Here is a 19,693-nt window from a genome sequence, read left to right on the forward strand (position 1 = left end):
TTGACCATAGAAGCAGCAACGATAGTGTGATCATAAATAGACCACGCGTTCCTGTCCCGTGAAAAGAAATCGAAACGACCGCGTATTTGCTGCTCAGTTCACAGACACATGAATATTTTATGTTATAATAAATAAATAAATAAAACATATCGCAAAAGAAGGCCTATCCACTACGAGCAATATCAACGCTTGCACCGCCCGCGAGCCGTTGAGAGCGAGAGTAGATAGAAAAATGGCGAGTCTGCTGCAGCTGAGCGAGTACACGCATCCAGTGATCGTGCTGAAGCCGTCCTTGACCTCTCTCCTTCCCAGCTCTTCTCGGCCTCGCCAACAAGATTACCGAACTCAGCCTCGCATTTCACCTCCCAAAGCCTCTCTCCAACAATCTTCTTCTTCTTCTTCTTCTTCCCTGACTCGGAGAGAATTCGCATCCCAAACCGCGGCTATTTCAGTGTCTCTTCTAGCAGCTCCTCCGGCAAGGTCCGAAGATGCACTTTCGGAGTGGGAGAGAGTGTACCTCCCCATCGACCCCGGCGTCGTTCTCCTCGACATCGCTTTCGTCCCTGACGACTTGAATCACGGTCTTTAATTCTTACTTCGCTTCTTTCATTTTGTTCGTCTATCTTCTTTATAACCCTAGCATAACCATATATCTTGTTGTTATGGTAGGTTTTCTTTTGGGGACTAGGCAAACCATTATGGAGACAAAAGATGGTGGAAACACTTGGGCTCCACGTTCAATACCCTCGGCCGAGGACGAAGATTTTAACTACAGATTTAATTCCATTAGCTTCAGAGGAAAGGAGGGATGGATTGTTGGGAAACCTGCAATTCTGTTGTACACTTCAGATGCTGGAGAAAGCTGGGATAGGATACCACTAAGCTCTCAACTTCCTGGAGATGTGGTAAGCTTGTATTAGACGTTGGCCCATGTCTATTTAAATCATAATTCGCTTTGCTTTACTTGAATTCGTACATAAGCAAGCTGACTTACGCTGCCATGAAGTAGGATTTGTTTTCAAAAATGTCATTCTGGGTTTAACTTGTAGCGGCATTGCAATCTCTCTGTTGGCGAGTTGTTGGTATAGCAAATACAATCTGATTTGATGTTGGTATCTTTGTTTACTTTTAGAAAGTGGGGAGAGAGTGTGTGTCTTGCAGAAAAAAAGAGAGTTTTAGGATTTTCTAACTCATGCTTTATTGTTTAATTATGTTACTGCTACTCAATGCAAAGGAAAATCACTAACTGACACTCCCCTCAAGCTGGAGCATAAATATCACACATGCCCAGCTTGCCTAAAATGCTATAAATGAAACACTGGTTGACACTCTCTTTTGAAAATATGTCTGCTAGCTGGTCACCAGTTTTTCACATAAGAAGTGCAGATTAATTGAATATTTATTTTCTTCTTGATAAGGTGACGGTCAATCTTATAACTTCTACAGTCCTGTCATGGTTTTGTGAAATGTTAACTTCTGCCTTATCATAACAATATAATTTCAAAGGCTCTGTACCAATGAACTTTAAGTATCGGTAGCATATAGTAGGTGATTCTATTATGATATATGCAGGTATATATAAAGGCAACAGGAGAGAAGAGTGCAGAGTTGGTGACCGACGAAGGTGCAATATATGTTACGTCAAATAGGGGCTACAACTGGAGGGCTGCAGTCCAGGAAACTGTTTCAGCTACTCTTAATAGGTGTGTTTCTGCTATAATATAAGCTACTCTAACTGTATAAACTGTTTTCATTTTGTGGGTTTAGCTAAACTAATGGTTGAGATCTGTAATAATTATAAGTTAGATGTGAAGATCTGATTCCTTTACAAGATAGGTAATTGTTTTCATTTTCATCTTCTGATCTCTTTGGCACTTGTTTGGCTTAACCCCTGCAAAAAAAGAAAAAGAATAAAAAAAGAAAAAGAAAAAGGCTTTTGTTTGGCTTTGCTGCGCAAACTGTTTGACAAGGCAGTCTATTTATTATTATTATGATTATTATAGCTTCTGTTTTTGTTCCATTTTTGTGAGGCTCATCAGCAATTCTAAGGGTCCAATATGCTAATATCTTATTGTCCTACTTCTATATGCTTGAAAACTCTTCAATATTTTTGTTCTTTTTATGTTTTTTACTTTCTATTATGCTGATGTGTCCTGAATGTTTTTTCTTTTCTTCCTTTCTTTCTTTTTTTGATATTTCAAAGGCTATGTTACATTTCTCCACCCTAAACTATGAGCTCCATTTTAACTTTGACCAGTTAATCCCCTAAACTATTGGTTTGTTGCAATATTACCGTAATGTCAAAGTTTCTCCAATTTCCTTTATGCTTAATCTTAAAATTTATGTACTTATCTCATGATCACATAAAAAATAAAAGAATGAGAAGCAGTTTCCACTTGCATGTACTCACCAACAAAACATGAATGAGCTTTAGCTCAAACACTTCCTGTACCACAATAATGGGATGGAAGATGAGGACGTGGCTTCAAGATTTATTGGATGCATGTGTAACTAACAAAAAAAAAAAAAAAAAATTCTCACAAACAAAAGGTAAATAGACAAACAAATTTTATTCTTTTCTTTTATTTTTCTATGATTACATGATAAGCATGTTAAAATAATAATAAAAAAAAAATACTACAGAAATTAGGAAAATATTAATGGTGTTGAGGCACTATAATTAATTGCATAGTTTAAGGAGATGATTCTTAAAATTTAAAGTCTGAGGGGACATTACAAAATAAACCTATAGTTTAGAATGGGAAAGTGCAATTTTTTTCGTTCTTTCTTTCTAGCATGTCAGAGATGCAGTTGATAATATATTCCCTTAAAGCTTAGATTTGTTTGTTTTCTTCTTTGTTGCTAGATTAGCTTCATGTTTCAGTCCCAGAAGTGCAGCATGAATAAATAAGCAGCAACTTTACTTTTATCAGATTAATGAACTTTCTTAACGATATTGTTAAATTATCTCAAGAAACTGTGGCATTTTGCTGGTCTGCTAGAAAAGTTTATCCACAGAGCCAAGATTCCACCTTGTATATGGAAAATGATTTTAGTTTTGAGAGATAAGATGCTCACATATCTTCATTTCCTTTTCAGAACAGTTTCCAGCGGTATTAGTGGTGCAAGCTATTACACAGGAACGTTTAATACTGTAAATCGCTCTCCAGATGGAAGGTATGTTGCTGTCTCAAGCCGTGGTAACTTCTATCTTACCTGGGAGCCTGGGCAGGTTAGATTCTCCTCTTTTTCGATGGCATCGGGCTTTCCTTTGATTTATGTCATTCTGTTCTAATAGGTTTCATGAGGGTTGCCTTTTAAACTAAAATCAAATGCATAAAAAAGGATTTTCACAGTTTGTAAATATTCCTAGTCACATTCCTATCCTGAGTGTAATATGTTATGAAACTCCATTAGTTTGTCACATTCTTTTTTAGCATTATTAGCTAAGGTTGCAGGAAGTTGTGCATAGCTATAGAGGGGACTCCTCACAAACCAGTGTGTACTATACTTTTTCTTGCATCATGCAAATTATTGACTTGGCACATGATTGCTCAGAGTTGCTATTGTTAAGGTTGGATAATGTTATGTGTCTAGTTGGATTACTGGCATTTTTGCTGAATCTTTGGTTCCATTAGTCTAAACAGGATTGAGTTTCAATAAAGGTCAAATCGTCTTCAACAGCAATAAGTTCATCCCCTATACAGTTTGAGTGTGAAAACCATGGGTATATCGTTTTCAGTTCGAAAGATTCTGCTTCTAAATTTATCTATCTGAAAGATGATCATTTAAAGATGCTAGTTAGACTAATCAAGTTTAATTTTTCTCATATCTTGTGCTGAAATTTTTCAGAATTTAACTCGACTTTAATCATTAATTTTTTTAATATACAATAAAAAATTCTTTCTGAATCATTTATGTCGGAATCACACTCGTTGCTGTTATATATACACACAAATAAGTTTACGTGATAATTTATAAAATTAAATAATTGTAGTAGAAACTACTATGTGCTGTTTCAGTATAGTTTGAGGACTGATGTGTTCTTGTTGAATATATTTTCATTCCTGATTCTTTTTTCCCTAAAATAAGTTATTATTCATTTCCTCTCATTAGTTGCTTGTGTAAGTCATCAGTCGACAGTCATAGTTAATTTATTGTGATCTGTAGTTTATTCATGTCATAAGTACTGAATTTTAAGTTTCATTTGGGGATGTGCGGTTTCAGCCATTCTGGCAGCCGCATAACAGAACAATTGCAAGAAGAATCCAAAACATGGGTTGGAGAGCTGATGGTGGTCTTTGGCTTCTTGTTCGTGGAGGGGGACTTTATCTTAGCAAAGGCACAGGGGTAAGTATGGGGATATCTCTTTCTTTAAATATGTCAAGTGTATCATACATAAGAAAATTTAAATGTATGCAAGTAGTATGTTTTATTGCTTCAAATTCTGATTCGGTTTAGTGGATGAATGTGACTTCTTGTTCTTTTCTTTAAAATGAATTTCTTGTTCATATTGGATGCCAGTGGATGTATTTCCATCAGAATTTTCTAATTTATAGAAGAGAAATTGGGTTTTTGGTTTGAAAAAGGTGTCTATTTTCTGGAGAAAAAAGTTCAGTTATCAAACAAAATGTGTAAGTAAAGATTTAATCTTTTTTGAACGAGGAAATTGCTAATAGAAAATGGCAAAAATAACTTATCCTAAACACATTGACTGTCTTCTAGCTGAAGACAGAAAGGTAGGAATAAAAAGGTAGAGATAATTCTGATAACTTTTCTGTATTGATTTGAGTTATAGGTTTTGTGAAGAAAAAAGAAACCTGGCCAGTGTATAAAAATGAAAATAGAGAGATTCTTATTTTTGAAAAACATACCAAAAATAGCTCCAAGTACGACTGATGAGATTTATTTATGTTTTTCTCTTTATACTTTTTCCCCAGGCTCCCATGGCCATCTGATTTATACAATTACTACTTACTAGACATATCTGACTCCAAGTGCGTGGGTAGTCAGGGAAGGATAGAGCCATATCACCGAATGCACTTTGCAGACCTAGACCCAATGTATATTTTCATATGACCAGGACTTGGGGCTATCATGAATTCTTTATTAGCTAAAATATTCTAACTGCACACTGCTGTTTCATATGAACTGTGATTGATTGCATTTTTGTTAGGGGATTGGTTTATTGCTTATGTGAGCGATGCATTTTGTTAGGGGATTTGAGAAAGTTCTCTTAACATTTAAAATATTGAGATACTTTATGAAAATTTAAGTTTTAATTCGTCATTCTACATTGATAATCCATGGATATTATATTTACTATATGTGTTTTATGTACAATGAATATTTTTCCAGTTTTCGAGTTTGCATCCTTGAATGTCATATTCTGTGTATGAATCTGTCTTGCTTATTAATGAAGCATGACAAACCTTAACTGTTTCAGATAACAGAAGAATTTGAAGAAGTTCAAGTTCAAAGCCGGGGTTTTGGCATTCTCGATGTTGGGTACCGATCAGAGGTAACAGTTTTCTTATTAAGTGGTGGTGTTATGACTGTGCACGTCTTCAATGAAATAACATGAATTTCTTGCATGAGGGGGTTTAAAAGGAGGTTGTGTAGCTCCAAAAGGCATGTCTGATAAAAAGGCCATGAGTTACTCAACAAAGGCATATATTATTAAGTTTGCGCATGCTTCATACATATGCTATCTCTTTCCCTAATGTGTGTGCCTGGCCCTGGATTATATATCTACAAATATAGGTAGGCCTCCTGGCATTTACGTGTATGCTGGTTTACCACCATGTACACATTATTAATTACAATATGGCATTAATCAAAGAGAATCTTATACCTATTCAAAAATAAATAAATAAATCTCACACGCCACTTTATAATAAATGGTATAGATAGATGTGCACAAATGTGCGTTGAAGCCACTCTGATGTTGTTGAGCCTATCACATTTTAATTGCAGAAATTACAGATAAGAGTATTATACATTATTGGTTTGATCCATTGAGAGTCTCATCTTTTGACCATTCCTTTAGATATATTTGTAAGGATTAAGTTAAAAAAAACTTGAATTAGCATAGTTTTACCTACTAGCCTGTAAATACTGGAAAGCATTAATTTTATGTTTGCTAGCTAAAACAGCATTCCATGGGCTGCTTTTAAATGCTCCCATTGCACTCTGTATAACTGACAATTGAGATAACCAACATTGGAATATCTAAGTCAGTGGGCGTCAGATCCAAGTGTGACTGACTTGCACCTTTCACCCATACAAACATATTAGAGTCGGTGAACACACAACTAGAAGTTACATAAATGGATTAGGCTCATTCCAGAGCAATAACGCAAGCCATGGCTTTTGATTGATATTTGAGAATGCATGCATTATAAGTGAGATTACAAATTTAATCTTGGCTGCCTTCTGTAAATTCATGGCCCCTTGGTTTATACGTGATTTCATTGTGCAGGAAGAGGCTTGGGCGGCAGGAGGAAGTGGGATCCTACTGAGAACTACTAATGGTGGCAAGACATGGACCCGTGACAAAGCAGCTGATAATATTGCTGCAAATCTATACTCGGTGAAGTGAGTCAAACCCTTCTAAAAGCTATCCTATTATTCTTAAATAGATATGTTTCCATATGCATTATAAGTGAGTCTACCACTAACTTTAGGTTTCCTTTCATTTTCTTTTTTTTCTGTTCATCTCTTTGGTTTATGAAAGTTCCTTTAAGTTGCCCAGAGAAGATGACAGGGAAAGCGTATAGATCTGGAATCTCATTAAATTAGCATCAACCAGGAAATAGATCGGCATATGGATTTTATATAATTCTTAAGGAATTCTAGGAATCTAATAGGGAGCCAAAATTAAAGGTTAGAGAAGCTCTTTACCCTCATTTATAATATCTTAATACCTCATAATTTATCTGGCGCAGGTTTATCAATGACAGCAAGGGGTTTGTGCTAGGGAATGATGGAGTCTTGCTTCGTTATCTTGGATGAAGTTGTAATTACACGCGGTAAGTCTGAAATCTCGTTTGAGTTATTGGTATATTTCGTATCAGAACCTGCACAATGGTTCAAGGTTTATCATTGTCATCCCTGACAAATTCTTCAATTTTGAACACTTTTTTAAGCAACATTCAGGGGGATTTTAAACTGGCCAAGCAGAAATTAGAAGTGTATTTTTGTTGGTTTATGAATGGTTAAACTAGTGCACTGACATTTCCATGTGCACAGGTTTGTCAACAATGCCCACAATTTTGTACTGCTATATTATACATTCAAGCTCTTGAACTGAATGCTGTCAAGAGGGGCCTAAATTTCATCGTTAGAAGTTGTAATTGTCATGTAATTATTATTACATTTGGGAGTAGCAATTCCTTGCCAAATGTGCTGTCCTCCAAAGAAGGTATGCATAGTAACAACGATTAAACTTTTGCAACTTGTCAGATAAATAAGATTTGTTATTCAATGTCAATTGTCGAGCCCTTTTATTTTGATAAATTCTGGACGATGTAGATATGGACCCGTTCTTTCTTTTTTCTTTTTTTCTTTTTTTTTTTCTAATCTGACCCGTTCTTTCATTTGTTGTCAATCAATGCCAAAACGTAGCTTTGTATGATTTAGGTTACTGAGGTTCCTGCAATTCTTTAGAATTGTAGAGGCCTGGAATTCTAAAGATCTAGATCGTTCCTGGTGAGGTATCTCCTTGCCAGGTTTACGACTAGAAGATTGCAGAATCTACAATCACCCTCCTGTCTAATGTCTATACTCTATAGTCTATAGGTTTAGAGGAAGCTAGGGGATATTCTAACCAATAGGATCTGGCTCCTAGTAGATAGTACATTAATAAACTCTATCATGCTCTTATTCCACAAGTAAAAGGGTGGTAGGATTAAAACTTGTTTTTGTTGACATGTCCACACGGGAAAGAGGAGGAGGATTCGAACTAGTGACTTCTGCTTCATAGTGGTAGGATTAAAATTTGATACATTTAACCATATGCACAATTTTACATTGCTAGTATTAACTTTATATATTTTGCTAAATGCAACGACTTTCAATTATGACCATAAAATAAATATAATTCATTTCAAATAAATGAACCTATTCCACAAATAACGGTAATAACGCCCAATTACTTAAGTTGAGGTGGAGTTTTAAAATGTCATTTAAACAATAATAAATAAAACTGGGACAATGCAGTCGGGGCTTGAAATACGAATAATACAAGTTTTGGCCATGAAATAAATATTGGAAATTGTAAGCCCCTCGTAGTCGCACACCGATAAAGTCACACACATCAATACAAAGAAGACTAAGATCCCTTGTTGTTTGTTTTTTTTTTTTTTTTTTTTTTCTTTGACATGTCCACGAAGGAAGGGGGAGGGGGGGAGCTCCCTTGTATTTATTCATCAGAAAACAAATGAAGTTTGGAGAGTAAAATATAAAATTCAATCAAAATCGAAAGAAATATCGTTGGGCCATTTTCTAATTAACATATAGTCACATACCGTACAGCTTGTGGCAACCATTGCTGGTCAAAATCAAGCATATCTTCATAATTTGACTATGGGCCATATGAATGCACATTTCTTATATTAAATAATAATAATTATGCAGATCAGTCGTGGCAGTGTAACGTGGGAGCAAAGTTTTTTTTTTAAAATAACGAGTAGGACACCTAAAAGCTAGGCTAACGTGGTCTATAAAGAGTTGTACTACGATCAAAATAGAATAAGCTTTTCTTTTCTTTTCTTTTTTTCTAAGCAGAAATATATAATAAGTTTGAATTTACAATTTTGCTTTTATTCCTTTGATCATTTGTAATATGAACATAAATTTTCTTCAAATCAGTTTTGATGACACATAATACTATTTTAAATGAGTTAGAAGATATTTATTTCAGACTGATTTAGAGAAAATTTCTGTCATTTGCAATACAATAAGCTTTTATTTATAGAAAAATTAAAGTAGATAAATATAGTAATCAAATCAATCAATCAATCAAATCTTATTACAATCGATTACAATCAAATCTCTTAATATATTTTAATAAGTACATAAGCACACATTGTAGCACCTCCCGTTAAAATAAAAAATAAAAAAGAAGAAGAAGAAGAAGAAATAAATAATTTGATGAAAATAGAGAGATTAATTATGGTATAAGTGCTTGACCGATAGGATGCTAAGTTTGGGAAAAAAAATCAACTATAATCAACTCTCTTAAATAGATTAAGCTAGTAGGATCATAAGTGCTCGACCCATAGAATGCTAAGTTTGGGAAAAAAATCTTTAGAAAAGTCAAAATTGTTCAATGTCCTTCGAACGAGGTCAGAGCTTATTTGAACGCAAAGGAAATCTTCATGCGTAAAAACCGAGCTCCTTTGAATAAGGTCAAATTTTTATGAGTAATTTTAGAAATTATTCTAAAAATAAGAGAAAACTTGAAGAAGAGTACTTGGAGAAGAGGTTTCAAAGGATATTCTTTAACCAATTTCTCAGTTGTTATGTTAAAGTCTTGGGTGTTATATGTTAAAACTTTTATAGAGTAATGTTTGTATAATTGCTATACAATTGGATGATGTGGCAATAAAAATAGTTAATAAATTAGTAATTGATTTTTTTATTTTTTTCACAATCCCTGATCAAATGACTAATTTTTATTGACACACTATCTAATTATATCTACTATAAATAAACTCTTTATTAATTTGTCCATTAGTATTAGAATGATTTGAAGAGAGTATAATAATTTATATGGGTAATTCTCTAAAAAAGAGCAAATGCTGGGGTTCATCTATTTGTGCAAATAGACCCACAGGCCATAGCTCGAATTAATCGAATACTGAACCGACCGAAGAGATGAATTTCGTTCGTACCCTTTGAGTAGAGGGTAATTGCACCCTGACCCCGTGTCGATATGGGAAAGAAAGCGGCGGCTTAATGTATTGGGGAAGTAACTCTCGGCACTAATCTCGGGGTTTAATTCTTAGGCCTGGTTCTAGAACTCTTTAATCTGGCGTCAAACCATTAAACGATATAAAGAAAAGTTAAGTGGCAGCTTTCCCATGATAACACGTGTTTCGTAGGTTTAAGTAAAAAACAAAATATTCTATTTATTTATTTTTACTTAAATGTTAAATATTGCCATAAATACTAAATATTTTAGATTTGGTCTTGAAGCCTCAAGGCCTCCTTTTTCTCTCTTAAAAAAAGAAAAAGAAAATAAAATTAATTGAAGGCCTCCTGAGAGAGGGAGGGAGAGAGAGAGAGAGAGAAAGAACACGCATCGTTTTTCCTTCAATTCTTTCATTTTTCCCGAATTTGGAAGCAACTTCACGTCGATCGGGATTTGGGAAGAAGGATCACTTCGTTACCGCGTTGACACACCGATCTAGGGTTTTTTGTTTGTTTGTTTTTTTTTTTTTCGAATTTAATTATAGAATCAATTCCATAGCAAATTCGCCTCACGTCAATTCAAATATATTCGGTTTGGTGTCAATCATGATGCGATGATATAGGAAGGAGAGAGGTTACGAGTGTTTGGGAGATTGACTTTACATTGGGATCGATGCAGATGGGAAGAAGGGAGAGGCGGAATGGGAATTATAATCACAACAATTGTGCTTGGTATGATAGGGAAGATGTAGATCACAGAGATAGAGATAGAGAGTCTTTGCCGATCTCGTCGCCTCCGTCTGCGCGTTCTTCCGGTTGTGCAGTTGGTTGCATCCAACACCCAGTTTCCAAGCTGGACACTCTCGCCGGCATTGCCATCAAATACGGCGTCGAGGTATACTTTTGATTGATTGTTTTTGTTCGTGAAGTGTTTCATCGATGATGATTATTATTTGGCTAATGTTGATTTTGACTTGTGTATTCCTTGTAATTCTGATTCATTACGTTACAAGTCTTTTGACCTTTTTCGTCGCCTTCGACGTGTGTTAGCACTTTTCTTCGGTGTTTATAATGTACTGTTTACTCCTGTTCTCAATTTGTTACTGACGGTTTTGTTTTGATTTATTTAAACCTTGTGGTGAATTTTATTTTCTGTCGTATTATAGGTGGCCGACATCAAAAAGATGAATGGTTTGGTTACAGATCGTCAAATGTTTGCTCTCAACTCTCTCCAGATTCCACTACCCGGAAGGCATCCTCCATCTCCTTGTTTATCAAATGGTTCTCTCACTCCCGGGTACTTAAGTTACACCCATTGTTCCATTCTGTACTTTCATTGATATTTGCATGCAGTTACTCATGAACCTCATCTGAACTTCTCTACCATGATATGTTCTACTAGTATTGACCATTCGGTTATTTATTTTTAATTATGATAAATGTATCTGGGCTTATTGCTCACCCTTGCCTTTTCTTTTCTTGCGTCACTTAATAGGACATTGCTTCATTTCCTTTGGTTTGAATAGGAAAGAGAGACCATTAATTCTTACTTTAACAAACTAAAGGAAATGAAGCAGGATCTTCTGGTAAAGATATTGGTTTGCATAGCGCCAATAATTTTTTCCCCGTGTTAAATAAAGCGTACAGTATACGAGAGGATATTTACGACTGCTTGTATAAATAATTTGACATTATTACAACTTTTTGTTTTAACACATCTGGACTAGAGCTAGTGTTGACTTTGGGGGGTTGATGCATTGGGTGTGTGGTGGTGTTTGGGCGGGTAAGAGAGCTGTGTTAATAAGGTCAACATGGAATCACTGAAGCATATCTTCTTGCACTGCCCTTTTGCCAGGCCCATCTGGCATAACTCTAGTTGGCTACTTTCTGTGTTTAGTTCTCAGGCAATAGAAAGCTGGACTATAACTTTGCTTAGACCTTGTTCCTCTCTTGGCATTCCTCCTAAGGAGGTTCATAACTTCCAAATTCCTGCTCTTGTTATACTAGATCTGATTCCCAACTGGACCCCCAAGCTGTCCTTAAGCTCCCTCTCCCCCTAGGCTCCATCAATTTCAATGTTGCCATCAGACCCTTCTTTGATGTAGCAGCTGCTACTCTCAGGGACCACAATGGCAACTTTCTTGCTGTTAACACTCAAAAAATTCCCTCTATCACCATCAACGACCCTCATCTCTTTGAGGAATGGGCCTCAGCCACCATTATTTCAAACATCCACCTGCAGCTGCTCCCTGTGAAGGAATGGACTACTTTTGAATCTTCCAGATATGAAAATTTATATGCACACCAAGTAGAAAAATGTGTCATTTCCCACCTTGTGTTTGGAAGCATTCTTACTAATCCCCCTTCTCTGCTCTATTAGAATTAGGAGTGGCAAATGTAATCTCCCTTTTCTTGATTTGAATAGAAAAAAAGGTCAACATGGTGAAGATGGCATTGTTGTGGTGCTACTTTGCAATGCTACAGAAGAGTACAATTGATGGTTGTGGTTGTTGTAGGGTAGAGGTGTTTGAATTGGTGCTGCCTATAACCTTGGGGGCTCTTGTTAGTCATTGTGATGCTGGGGTGCAGGAGGTGGCAGTAGCATGTTCATAGAAGACTGGTCTTAGAGCGATTAAACTCACCATAGGATGATGCTATGTCTGCAGCAATTATCATGGTGGTGGTGTTGGCGATGCTTCTCAAATCCATGCTGTGATGTATGGTGGGAGCATGATAGTGCTGAATCTGGCCTCAGGATCAGACTGATGTCCTACTTGATGGTGGGATGCTCCTATTTCTGGGATATGTTATTGCCTTGAAAATTGGGTTTCAGAGGCAATTATAGGTCAAATTTTGACCAAAAGATCAACATGATTAAACTGTTCTATAATTCAATTCTGAAATGACATCATTGCTAGTGAAGGAGCAGGCGAAGGGACCTGATGGGATGAGCAAACTTTTTTTACTCTTGAAGTACTATTAAAAAATGCATTTTCAAAGCAGTTTGTTTGTACTTTTCTACCTTGTGGTGAGTTTAATTGTCATCGTCCTTGTCCCTGATGCAAGCAGCAAGAAGCTCGCAGAAGAGTAAACTTAAAAGGGCAGAATCTTTTTCAATTATGGTGTTTATTCCAGTGGGGCCTTGTTGGAATCATACGAAGTCTTACTCTGTTTAGTCTGGATTTGCTGGAACGGGTTGTACCAGAGGCCCATGAATCATATTCCATGTTTTGAGTCTGTTTTTCTGTTTGTTTTAATAGTTATTGAATTGGTTAGAGGGTTCGCTCAAGAATCCTAGTACTTGTAGGAAAATAACTGGGAATAGCCTATCTAAGGCTTTCAAGTGTCAGATTCATAGACAATATTTCTTAACATTTCATAATCAGTTACACTTTTTCATATTTCAGAGTAAGATTTTCGGGGCACTTTCATATGTGAGCCTTTGGTTGCTTACCATGTTGACACTTTTGCAGACAGAGCAGTTCCGACCACACCCCACCTCGGCATGTGCGCAGTGATTTTTTTGAATCGTTTCAATCCCTCAGAGTTAAGTCTCCCCAGCAGAGGGTCTCTCCCGCCATGAGCTCCTTACAAGGTTACTATGGACTCAAACCAATAGAGCAGAAACCTGCGCATGAAGGTTTTGAAATGGCAGTCTACAGAGGAGGAGGTTCTCATTATCTAGAAGATGGTCCTTTCCTCAGCACCTCACCACCTCCAAACCCTCCTTTGAGCCATCACCGAAAATCTAAAAGTTTGGTTAATTCATTATTGGATGAGAATGGTGAACTAGCTGACATCCTGCCTGTTGCAGAAGCTGATTCTGATAAACGGAATGAGAAACTGCACAGAAGGCGTCAGAAGTCTGAGGCTGACTTCACTTCTCGCACACCAGATATGTTATTGGAAGACAACAGCAACAGTGGTGGGTTTGTGGCAATAACGGGAAAGGGCTTAGCCTTGAGATCTAAAGCAGCAAGCCGAATGACGTCAACAAGTGATGCGGAAACAGGTGGGTTGAACCCAATACCAGTTGGTCTGGGGGATTCTATTGTGGCTGATAGTTTGTCTGGGGTGAGGAAGTCGTCAAGCACATCAAGTTTGCAGGATCAGGACAACGGTGGTTCTTTATCCATCTGGACTCATTCAATGTGGAGCTTGAAGCCAGATTTACAGGCCTTTTCGAATGCAGCCTCTGCAAAACCTATCTTTGATGGCTTGCCGAAGCCAATACCAACTCGAAGAAACAAAACCGCACTTGATTAGCTCACGTTGATATAATTAATTTGGTTATCCATCTTGATCAATTTTTTTTTTCTCAGGCCATCTATTGCCTGCTCATAATGGGTAAATAGAGTGAGAAAATAGAACGGTTAAATAAGGGAGTTCATTGATAAAACGTCATGTCGATTTTCTGTTTTCTGGAGAAGGTTTTACATGTCTACTAAGGAAACTAACATATAGAGCAAAGGATGGGGATGAAAGAAGCAGCCGAAACGTGTATGCGTTCCTTCTTACATTTTTGTGTTAAGATTTTTGCTAGAGGAACTTATATGCATTACGGGGGCTTTTGGGGAATGTATATTAGATTTTTAGGTCTCCAATTGAAGGAAATATACGTATTGTTTATTTGTTTATTTTTTGATCTTGCACTTTTGTTGTCATATTCACATTAGAACTGGAGATTGCTACAGTAATCGTTTGTGGTATTGCTGAGTGGCCAAGACAATCGGCACCAGATCTGTTTTTTCAGTCTCTGCGTCTATCGGTTAACAAAGTATTGTTTCCTCTATAACTAGTATTCTTCGTCAATGGGCTTGTAAAATCAATTGACATTGCGAATTTTTACTAGGATGCAACACATCGTAAGCACATTCTATTTCATTGACTAGATTTAGTTTTATTACATTGTCAAATATTAGGTAATAATCTTGCAGTTCTCTCTATCCAAACCATTTGTTTGTAATACACAGCACCACTACGAAAGGGGTGATTGGATCATCACTAAATTTTACTTTGAGAGGTGGTTGAAACAACCCTAGCCAAATTTGTGGGTGGCCGATCACTCCATTGCAAATAGTTGACCATTTCCTTGAGGTAAATGAATGGTTTGACCATCCTTAAAGCCTGTTTTAGGGTTGTTATGCTCATTTCTAATGTAGCACCTCGAGTAAGAAAGATACAAAGAATAACATTAGCGAACAATAAATAATATAATAAGAATAGAAATAAATTGTTGTGTAAATAGACAGAGTGCAATACACTTACATGCATTTTATCATGATAATGATTAGGTATGAGTTAAGTAATTTAAATATGTGCAAGCTCGATTGAACGAGGTCGGGGTTCATTCAATCAAAGTGGAATCTCCACATGGCAAAGTCATAGGCGTGGTTGGTGAGAAAGTGGGACAAAGTCGCATTGATTAAATCGATTCTATTTCATTTGATCAAAGGCAGGTTGAATCGATCAAAACTATACTGATCAAAGTGATGTGATGTGGGTAGATGAGATTCGACATACATTCAATGCAAGCTACCACATTTTGAACAATCGATCACACTTGGTTTTATGCATGAAATACAAGCCACTATAAAAACAAAAGTTGATGTCGGGGATGTTTTACTTATCTGTTTTTCTCATTCGTTTAAAAGAGAGAGAATAATAAGAGCAATGCTTGGGCATCACTTTTATCTAAATTTCATAAAGTTTTTTTTTTTTCACAATAAGTGGAAGTAGGGACCACTGCAATGAGTGGTCCCCACAAAAATGCAAAGAACATAGCCTAATAAAATCTAGATAAAAAAGTGTTTCCAAGCATTACTCAAACAATATAGCCTATTTAGCATTGTTGTTAAGTAGTTTGCCTACCAAACCTATTTTGAGGGTGGTCAACAACCGCCCCCACCCCAACACTTGTTTTGGGAAACCACCAATATCTTAAGGAGTATAACTTTTATAGGGTCTTGGCACAAACCAAAGCATTTGTGCCCTCCAATAAGAAGGCGACACATCAACGTGAAACACTATAACAAAAATATAGTGTTCCACCTAATCTTTTTTTTATAATACCTAAAAACAAAACACCTTATAAAATAACATTTTCATATTTTTCTCCAAAACCACCCCAACCACCAACCTACCGCTGGAGACAATGCCGGCCGGTACAGAGAAAGCCAGAGATGACGGATACGACCCCTATAGAAAACGCCGGGTAAGAACCAAGCTCCTCCTAACTCTCTCCGGCGCCCCTCTCTCTCACTTGCGGCAACAGAGAATTTTTTTCTCGAGAGAGCAAAAATCCAGTGAGAGAGAGGGGCGCCGGAGAGAGGGAGGAGGAGCTTGATTCTTACCTAGTGTTTTCTATAGGGGTCATATCCGTCATCTCCGGCTTTCTCTGTACCGGCCGGCATTGTCTCCGACGTTGTCTTTGGCGGCAAGTTGGTGGTTGGAGTGGTTTTAGAGAAAAATACAAAAAGATTATTCTAGAAAGTGTTTTGTTTTAGGTATTCTAGAAAAAAGATTAGGTAAAACACCATATTTTTGTTATAGCATTTCATGCTGATGTGTCGCCTTCTTATTGGAGGACACAAAGGCCTTAGTTTGTGCCAAGACCCTACAGAAGTTATGCTCAAGATTGAGACTTTTTTTTTTTGGGCACTTTCGCTGACTCATTTTATAGCCGTTGATTACAAATGAATAGTTAAGATTGAGAGAATTGGAAGGGATCTTAATCCTGTAAACAATTATTGAACATCCGTCGTTAATGTCCAATTCAGCAACACTATTACCGGTACTTCATTCATATCCATTACCATATTTTAATACACCGTCTCCAAGTGTTAGTGATCTTTGCATTAATTCCTCGAGAGTAAGGGAGAGCTCAATTTCAAACTACTAAATTAAGATTGATAATTGTTTGTCGCTGAACAAGACAAACAAATCAATGGTGGGTGGGTTACTCACAAATTTTGTGCTACACATTAAAACCATTCAACCAGAAACAATATTATAAAAGCATGACGAAAATAAATACTACTATTCTTTCTTTCTTTTTCTTTTGCTTTTTTGGTGGAAGGGGGTATTAAGATTGCAGGCTTTTTTTTAACAGAATTGACATATGTAGACACCAGAGAAATTAGAACCACATACCTGTCGTTTGAATTAGAACAGTAAACTGATCGAAAGGGGAGAGAAATTCAGTGTCTTTCATTCTTGGAGGGGAAAAATAGTAATTTACCTTACATGGCGGGGTTTTCACAAGGATTAGAGGAATAACAATGATTATACAATCCGAGCGACAAGGTAGAAAAAACAGAAGAATTCATCTACATGCAACACAAATATTTACACACGCAAACGCTGCTTGATTTAGTCTGTGTAACTATAACTCATGAATAATGGGGATTTGTAGAAAGCTGGTGCATCAGATTAAAGAAGAAATTCTTAATTTGTGAAATTCTGAACCTTCGTCACCGTAGGCTAAAATTCTGAACCACTGAAGAAACGAACACACAGATAAGACGCGGAAAAACGAGCCATGCCTTTGCCCGCCTACCCATGATTTATGACATCCTGAACTAATAATGAACGCATGTCTCGTTACAGTAGAAAAACCACCATCATACTTTCCTTGGCTGCGGGTGGTATTTGTATTAGTGGAAGTGTCGGGAGAAATGTGAACAAATCCATAAGGTTTTAGATGCCCCTGATAGTGAAGAATGTCAGAGCAGAAGGATTTGAGCGCTGAAAACGAAATCTGAATAGGATTTGGCACTTTGGTGTAGAACATTGACACAAACAACTATTTAGCAGTAGCCTATGTGGAAACTGTAGAAGCACAGTATATACATATATTTGCTAACTCAACCCTCAATACATCAAGGACACAAGATATAGATCAATGGGTGTAAGGAGTTTGACAGGAATTGACAAACGTATTCACTGACCACATCTTATCTGAAGTCGCAGAAAATAAACGTCTTAAACCCTACCCTCTAGTTTTATCTTCAAAGGGGCGAGGATCTTTTTCACATGACAAACAACCATTTATTTGCAAAGGAGAACATGTCTCATCAGAGAATAAACCCACCATCCTTCATACACCACTCGAAATCTAACATGCTCACTAAATATCATATGATCATCAGAGGTTAAAAGATGTCTCATCAATAGAATATTTTGAGATTAGAACTTTATTATTCTAAAACAAACTAGAAAAATATGAATTCCTAAATCATGCCCAAAAAGACTTGAAATTCATAATGGAATTTCGAAATTCACAATAAAATTACTAAGTGATGTAATATTTAAGTGAGCCAATTGTAGAAAGAAAAAACCAAAACATTATTAGTCCACTGCAGAATTATCTGTGCAAGGGACTTGAGGCAATGCGTAAAAATTGAGAAAAGGTCAATGATATATGACCTCCAATGAAAAGCTTGAAAATAAATGACAATAAATATGCAGTTTTAAAGAAAAATTTAAAAACCAAAAACCCAAAAATATCTTTGTAAAAGAAGAATATATATCAAAAAAAAAAAAAAATGATGGAACAATGATGTGTGATGTTCTGCGTATATTATAGAGCAAATTTATCAAACTCAAATTAGAAAAATGCTTGGAAGTGTTAGAGAAGCAAACCACAGATAATACTTTAAAATTAAAAGCTATTGCAAGCAAAAGTATCAGCAATTTCAAAGCATATAAAAGAACTATCTTTACACTGGTACAAGTACTCTTACAAGAAAAGTGACTCGACCAGTAAATAATTACTAACATTATCCTGCCAAAATCAATGTCAAATATTTACCTCAACACTTTGCAGTAGTTATATCTGCCACGTTGTATGAACCATATTAGTTGATGGGTGACCAAATTGAAGACCCCAAAAATGGTGGGCATTTCAATTTTAATGATTTGCCATAACCTGTAACAATATGATGTCTAGTTACCATGTAATTCTGAACTTAAATTCTTTTTTTGATAAGTAAACGACTGAAATTCTGAACTTAAAGACAAAGCATATAATATAACATAGTATCACTCTCAAATTATAGTTTCTATTTTTATTTTTTAATCATTTTTTCTTGTAGTTTTTTCATATACTTCCAGTGGGTCATATTTAAGCAAGTATTATAAATGCATCGTAAAATACTGGTGGTTATACATAGACAATGGTCCCATTCCATGACCTATCTAAAAAAAACAGAGCTTTCAAGTTGAACACCTATTAAACTACCACGAGGTACAAATGCATCCAAAAGAGAGAATCTTTCTGGAACGCCAGGCTTCCTTCCACAAAGTCCCACACATCTTAAATGAGATTAGAAGACTGTGTCCGCAATTTGGAAATTGAAGGAAAAAAGATGTTGGCTTCACATTGAATTTGACGGCAAAAATTCAGATGTGAAAGACAGGTATGAAACAGAAATGCCCAAATAACAATGCAGTATCTATATAGCCTCAAGCATTATCATTAAGAAAAGAGGAGGAAAGGGGAGAAGAAAAATCTCGAATCAAAAAATTATAATAGTTGTTAACAAATCTTAAGAGTTACTCTAAATATAACCCCATCAAGATCCTCATCTGTATTATAACTGCAGCCATGCACTATCAGGCCAAAAATATAATTAATACAAGTAAAAAGAACCAAAGACAGTTCTAAGCTTCTATTTAACTACTTTCCCATTCCCCTAAAAGATCCTCATCCAGATAAGTGTAGCAGTAAATTTAGAAAGCAAAACACAAGCAAACAGAACCAAATGAACAGCTTCAA

The 19,693-nt window shown here is 36.2% G+C and overlaps 3 protein-coding genes across 5 annotated transcripts in view; 2 read left to right on the plus strand and 1 right to left on the minus strand.

The window, feature by feature from the left end:
* The first annotated feature begins 166 nt into the window (after positions 1-166).
* LOC132178528 (photosystem II stability/assembly factor HCF136, chloroplastic) lies at positions 167-7,492 on the plus strand. Its single transcript, XM_059590966.1, has 9 exons — positions 167-581; positions 670-905; positions 1,573-1,703; positions 3,100-3,232; positions 4,228-4,350; positions 5,447-5,521; positions 6,482-6,597; positions 6,948-7,031; positions 7,252-7,492. The coding sequence occupies exons 1-8, from the start codon at positions 233-235 to the stop codon at positions 7,012-7,014; spliced, it is 1,230 nt and encodes a 409-aa protein (XP_059446949.1). The 5' UTR covers positions 167-232; the 3' UTR covers positions 7,015-7,031; positions 7,252-7,492.
* Positions 7,493-10,209: 2,717 nt separating this feature from the next.
* Positions 10,210-14,667, plus strand: LOC132180033 (uncharacterized). The gene is made up of 3 exons (XM_059592878.1): positions 10,210-10,810; positions 11,082-11,212; positions 13,389-14,667. Exons 1-3 carry the CDS (start codon positions 10,589-10,591, stop codon positions 14,179-14,181), a joined length of 1,146 nt encoding a protein of 381 aa, XP_059448861.1. The 5' UTR covers positions 10,210-10,588; the 3' UTR covers positions 14,182-14,667.
* Positions 14,668-14,776: 109 nt separating this feature from the next.
* Positions 14,777-19,693, minus strand: part of LOC132178879 (ENHANCER OF AG-4 protein 2) — a 28,979-nt gene continuing 24,062 nt past the window's right edge. Inside the window, exons 13-15 of one of the 3 annotated variants that reach the window (XR_009439864.1) lie at positions 18,728-18,844; positions 17,068-17,155; positions 14,777-15,068 (exon numbers count right to left, since the gene is read on the minus strand). The gene's annotated coding sequence lies outside the window, so the exon portion shown is untranslated. Of the gene's footprint in view, positions 15,081-17,067; positions 17,156-18,727; positions 18,845-19,693 lie in introns of all 3 variants that reach the window. The other 2 variants (XR_009439863.1, XR_009439862.1) reach the window with 2 other exon arrangements.

The sequence above is a fragment of the Corylus avellana genome, chromosome ca4 (genome assembly GCF_901000735.1).
Source record: "Corylus avellana chromosome ca4, CavTom2PMs-1.0".
In the NCBI taxonomy this organism is placed as follows: Eukaryota; Viridiplantae; Streptophyta; class Magnoliopsida; order Fagales; family Betulaceae; genus Corylus; species Corylus avellana.

Bases quoted from the DNA above. Each gene is read 5' to 3' on its own strand.
- LOC132178528 (XM_059590966.1), top strand. From the start codon at position 233: ATGGCGAGTCTGCTGCAGCTGAGCGAGTACACGCATCCAGTGATCGTG. The intron at 5,522-6,481 runs GTAACAGTTTTC...TTCATTGTGCAG, and splicing joins ATGTTGGGTACCGATCAGAG to GAAGAGGCTTGGGCGGCAGG. The intron at 6,598-6,947 runs GTGAGTCAAACC...TATCTGGCGCAG, and splicing joins GCAAATCTATACTCGGTGAA to GTTTATCAATGACAGCAAGG.
- LOC132180033 (XM_059592878.1), top strand. From the start codon at position 10,589: ATGCAGATGGGAAGAAGGGAGAGGCGGAATGGGAATTATAATCACAAC. The intron at 10,811-11,081 runs GTATACTTTTGA...GTCGTATTATAG, and splicing joins CCATCAAATACGGCGTCGAG to GTGGCCGACATCAAAAAGAT. The intron at 11,213-13,388 runs GTACTTAAGTTA...ACACTTTTGCAG, and splicing joins AATGGTTCTCTCACTCCCGG to ACAGAGCAGTTCCGACCACA.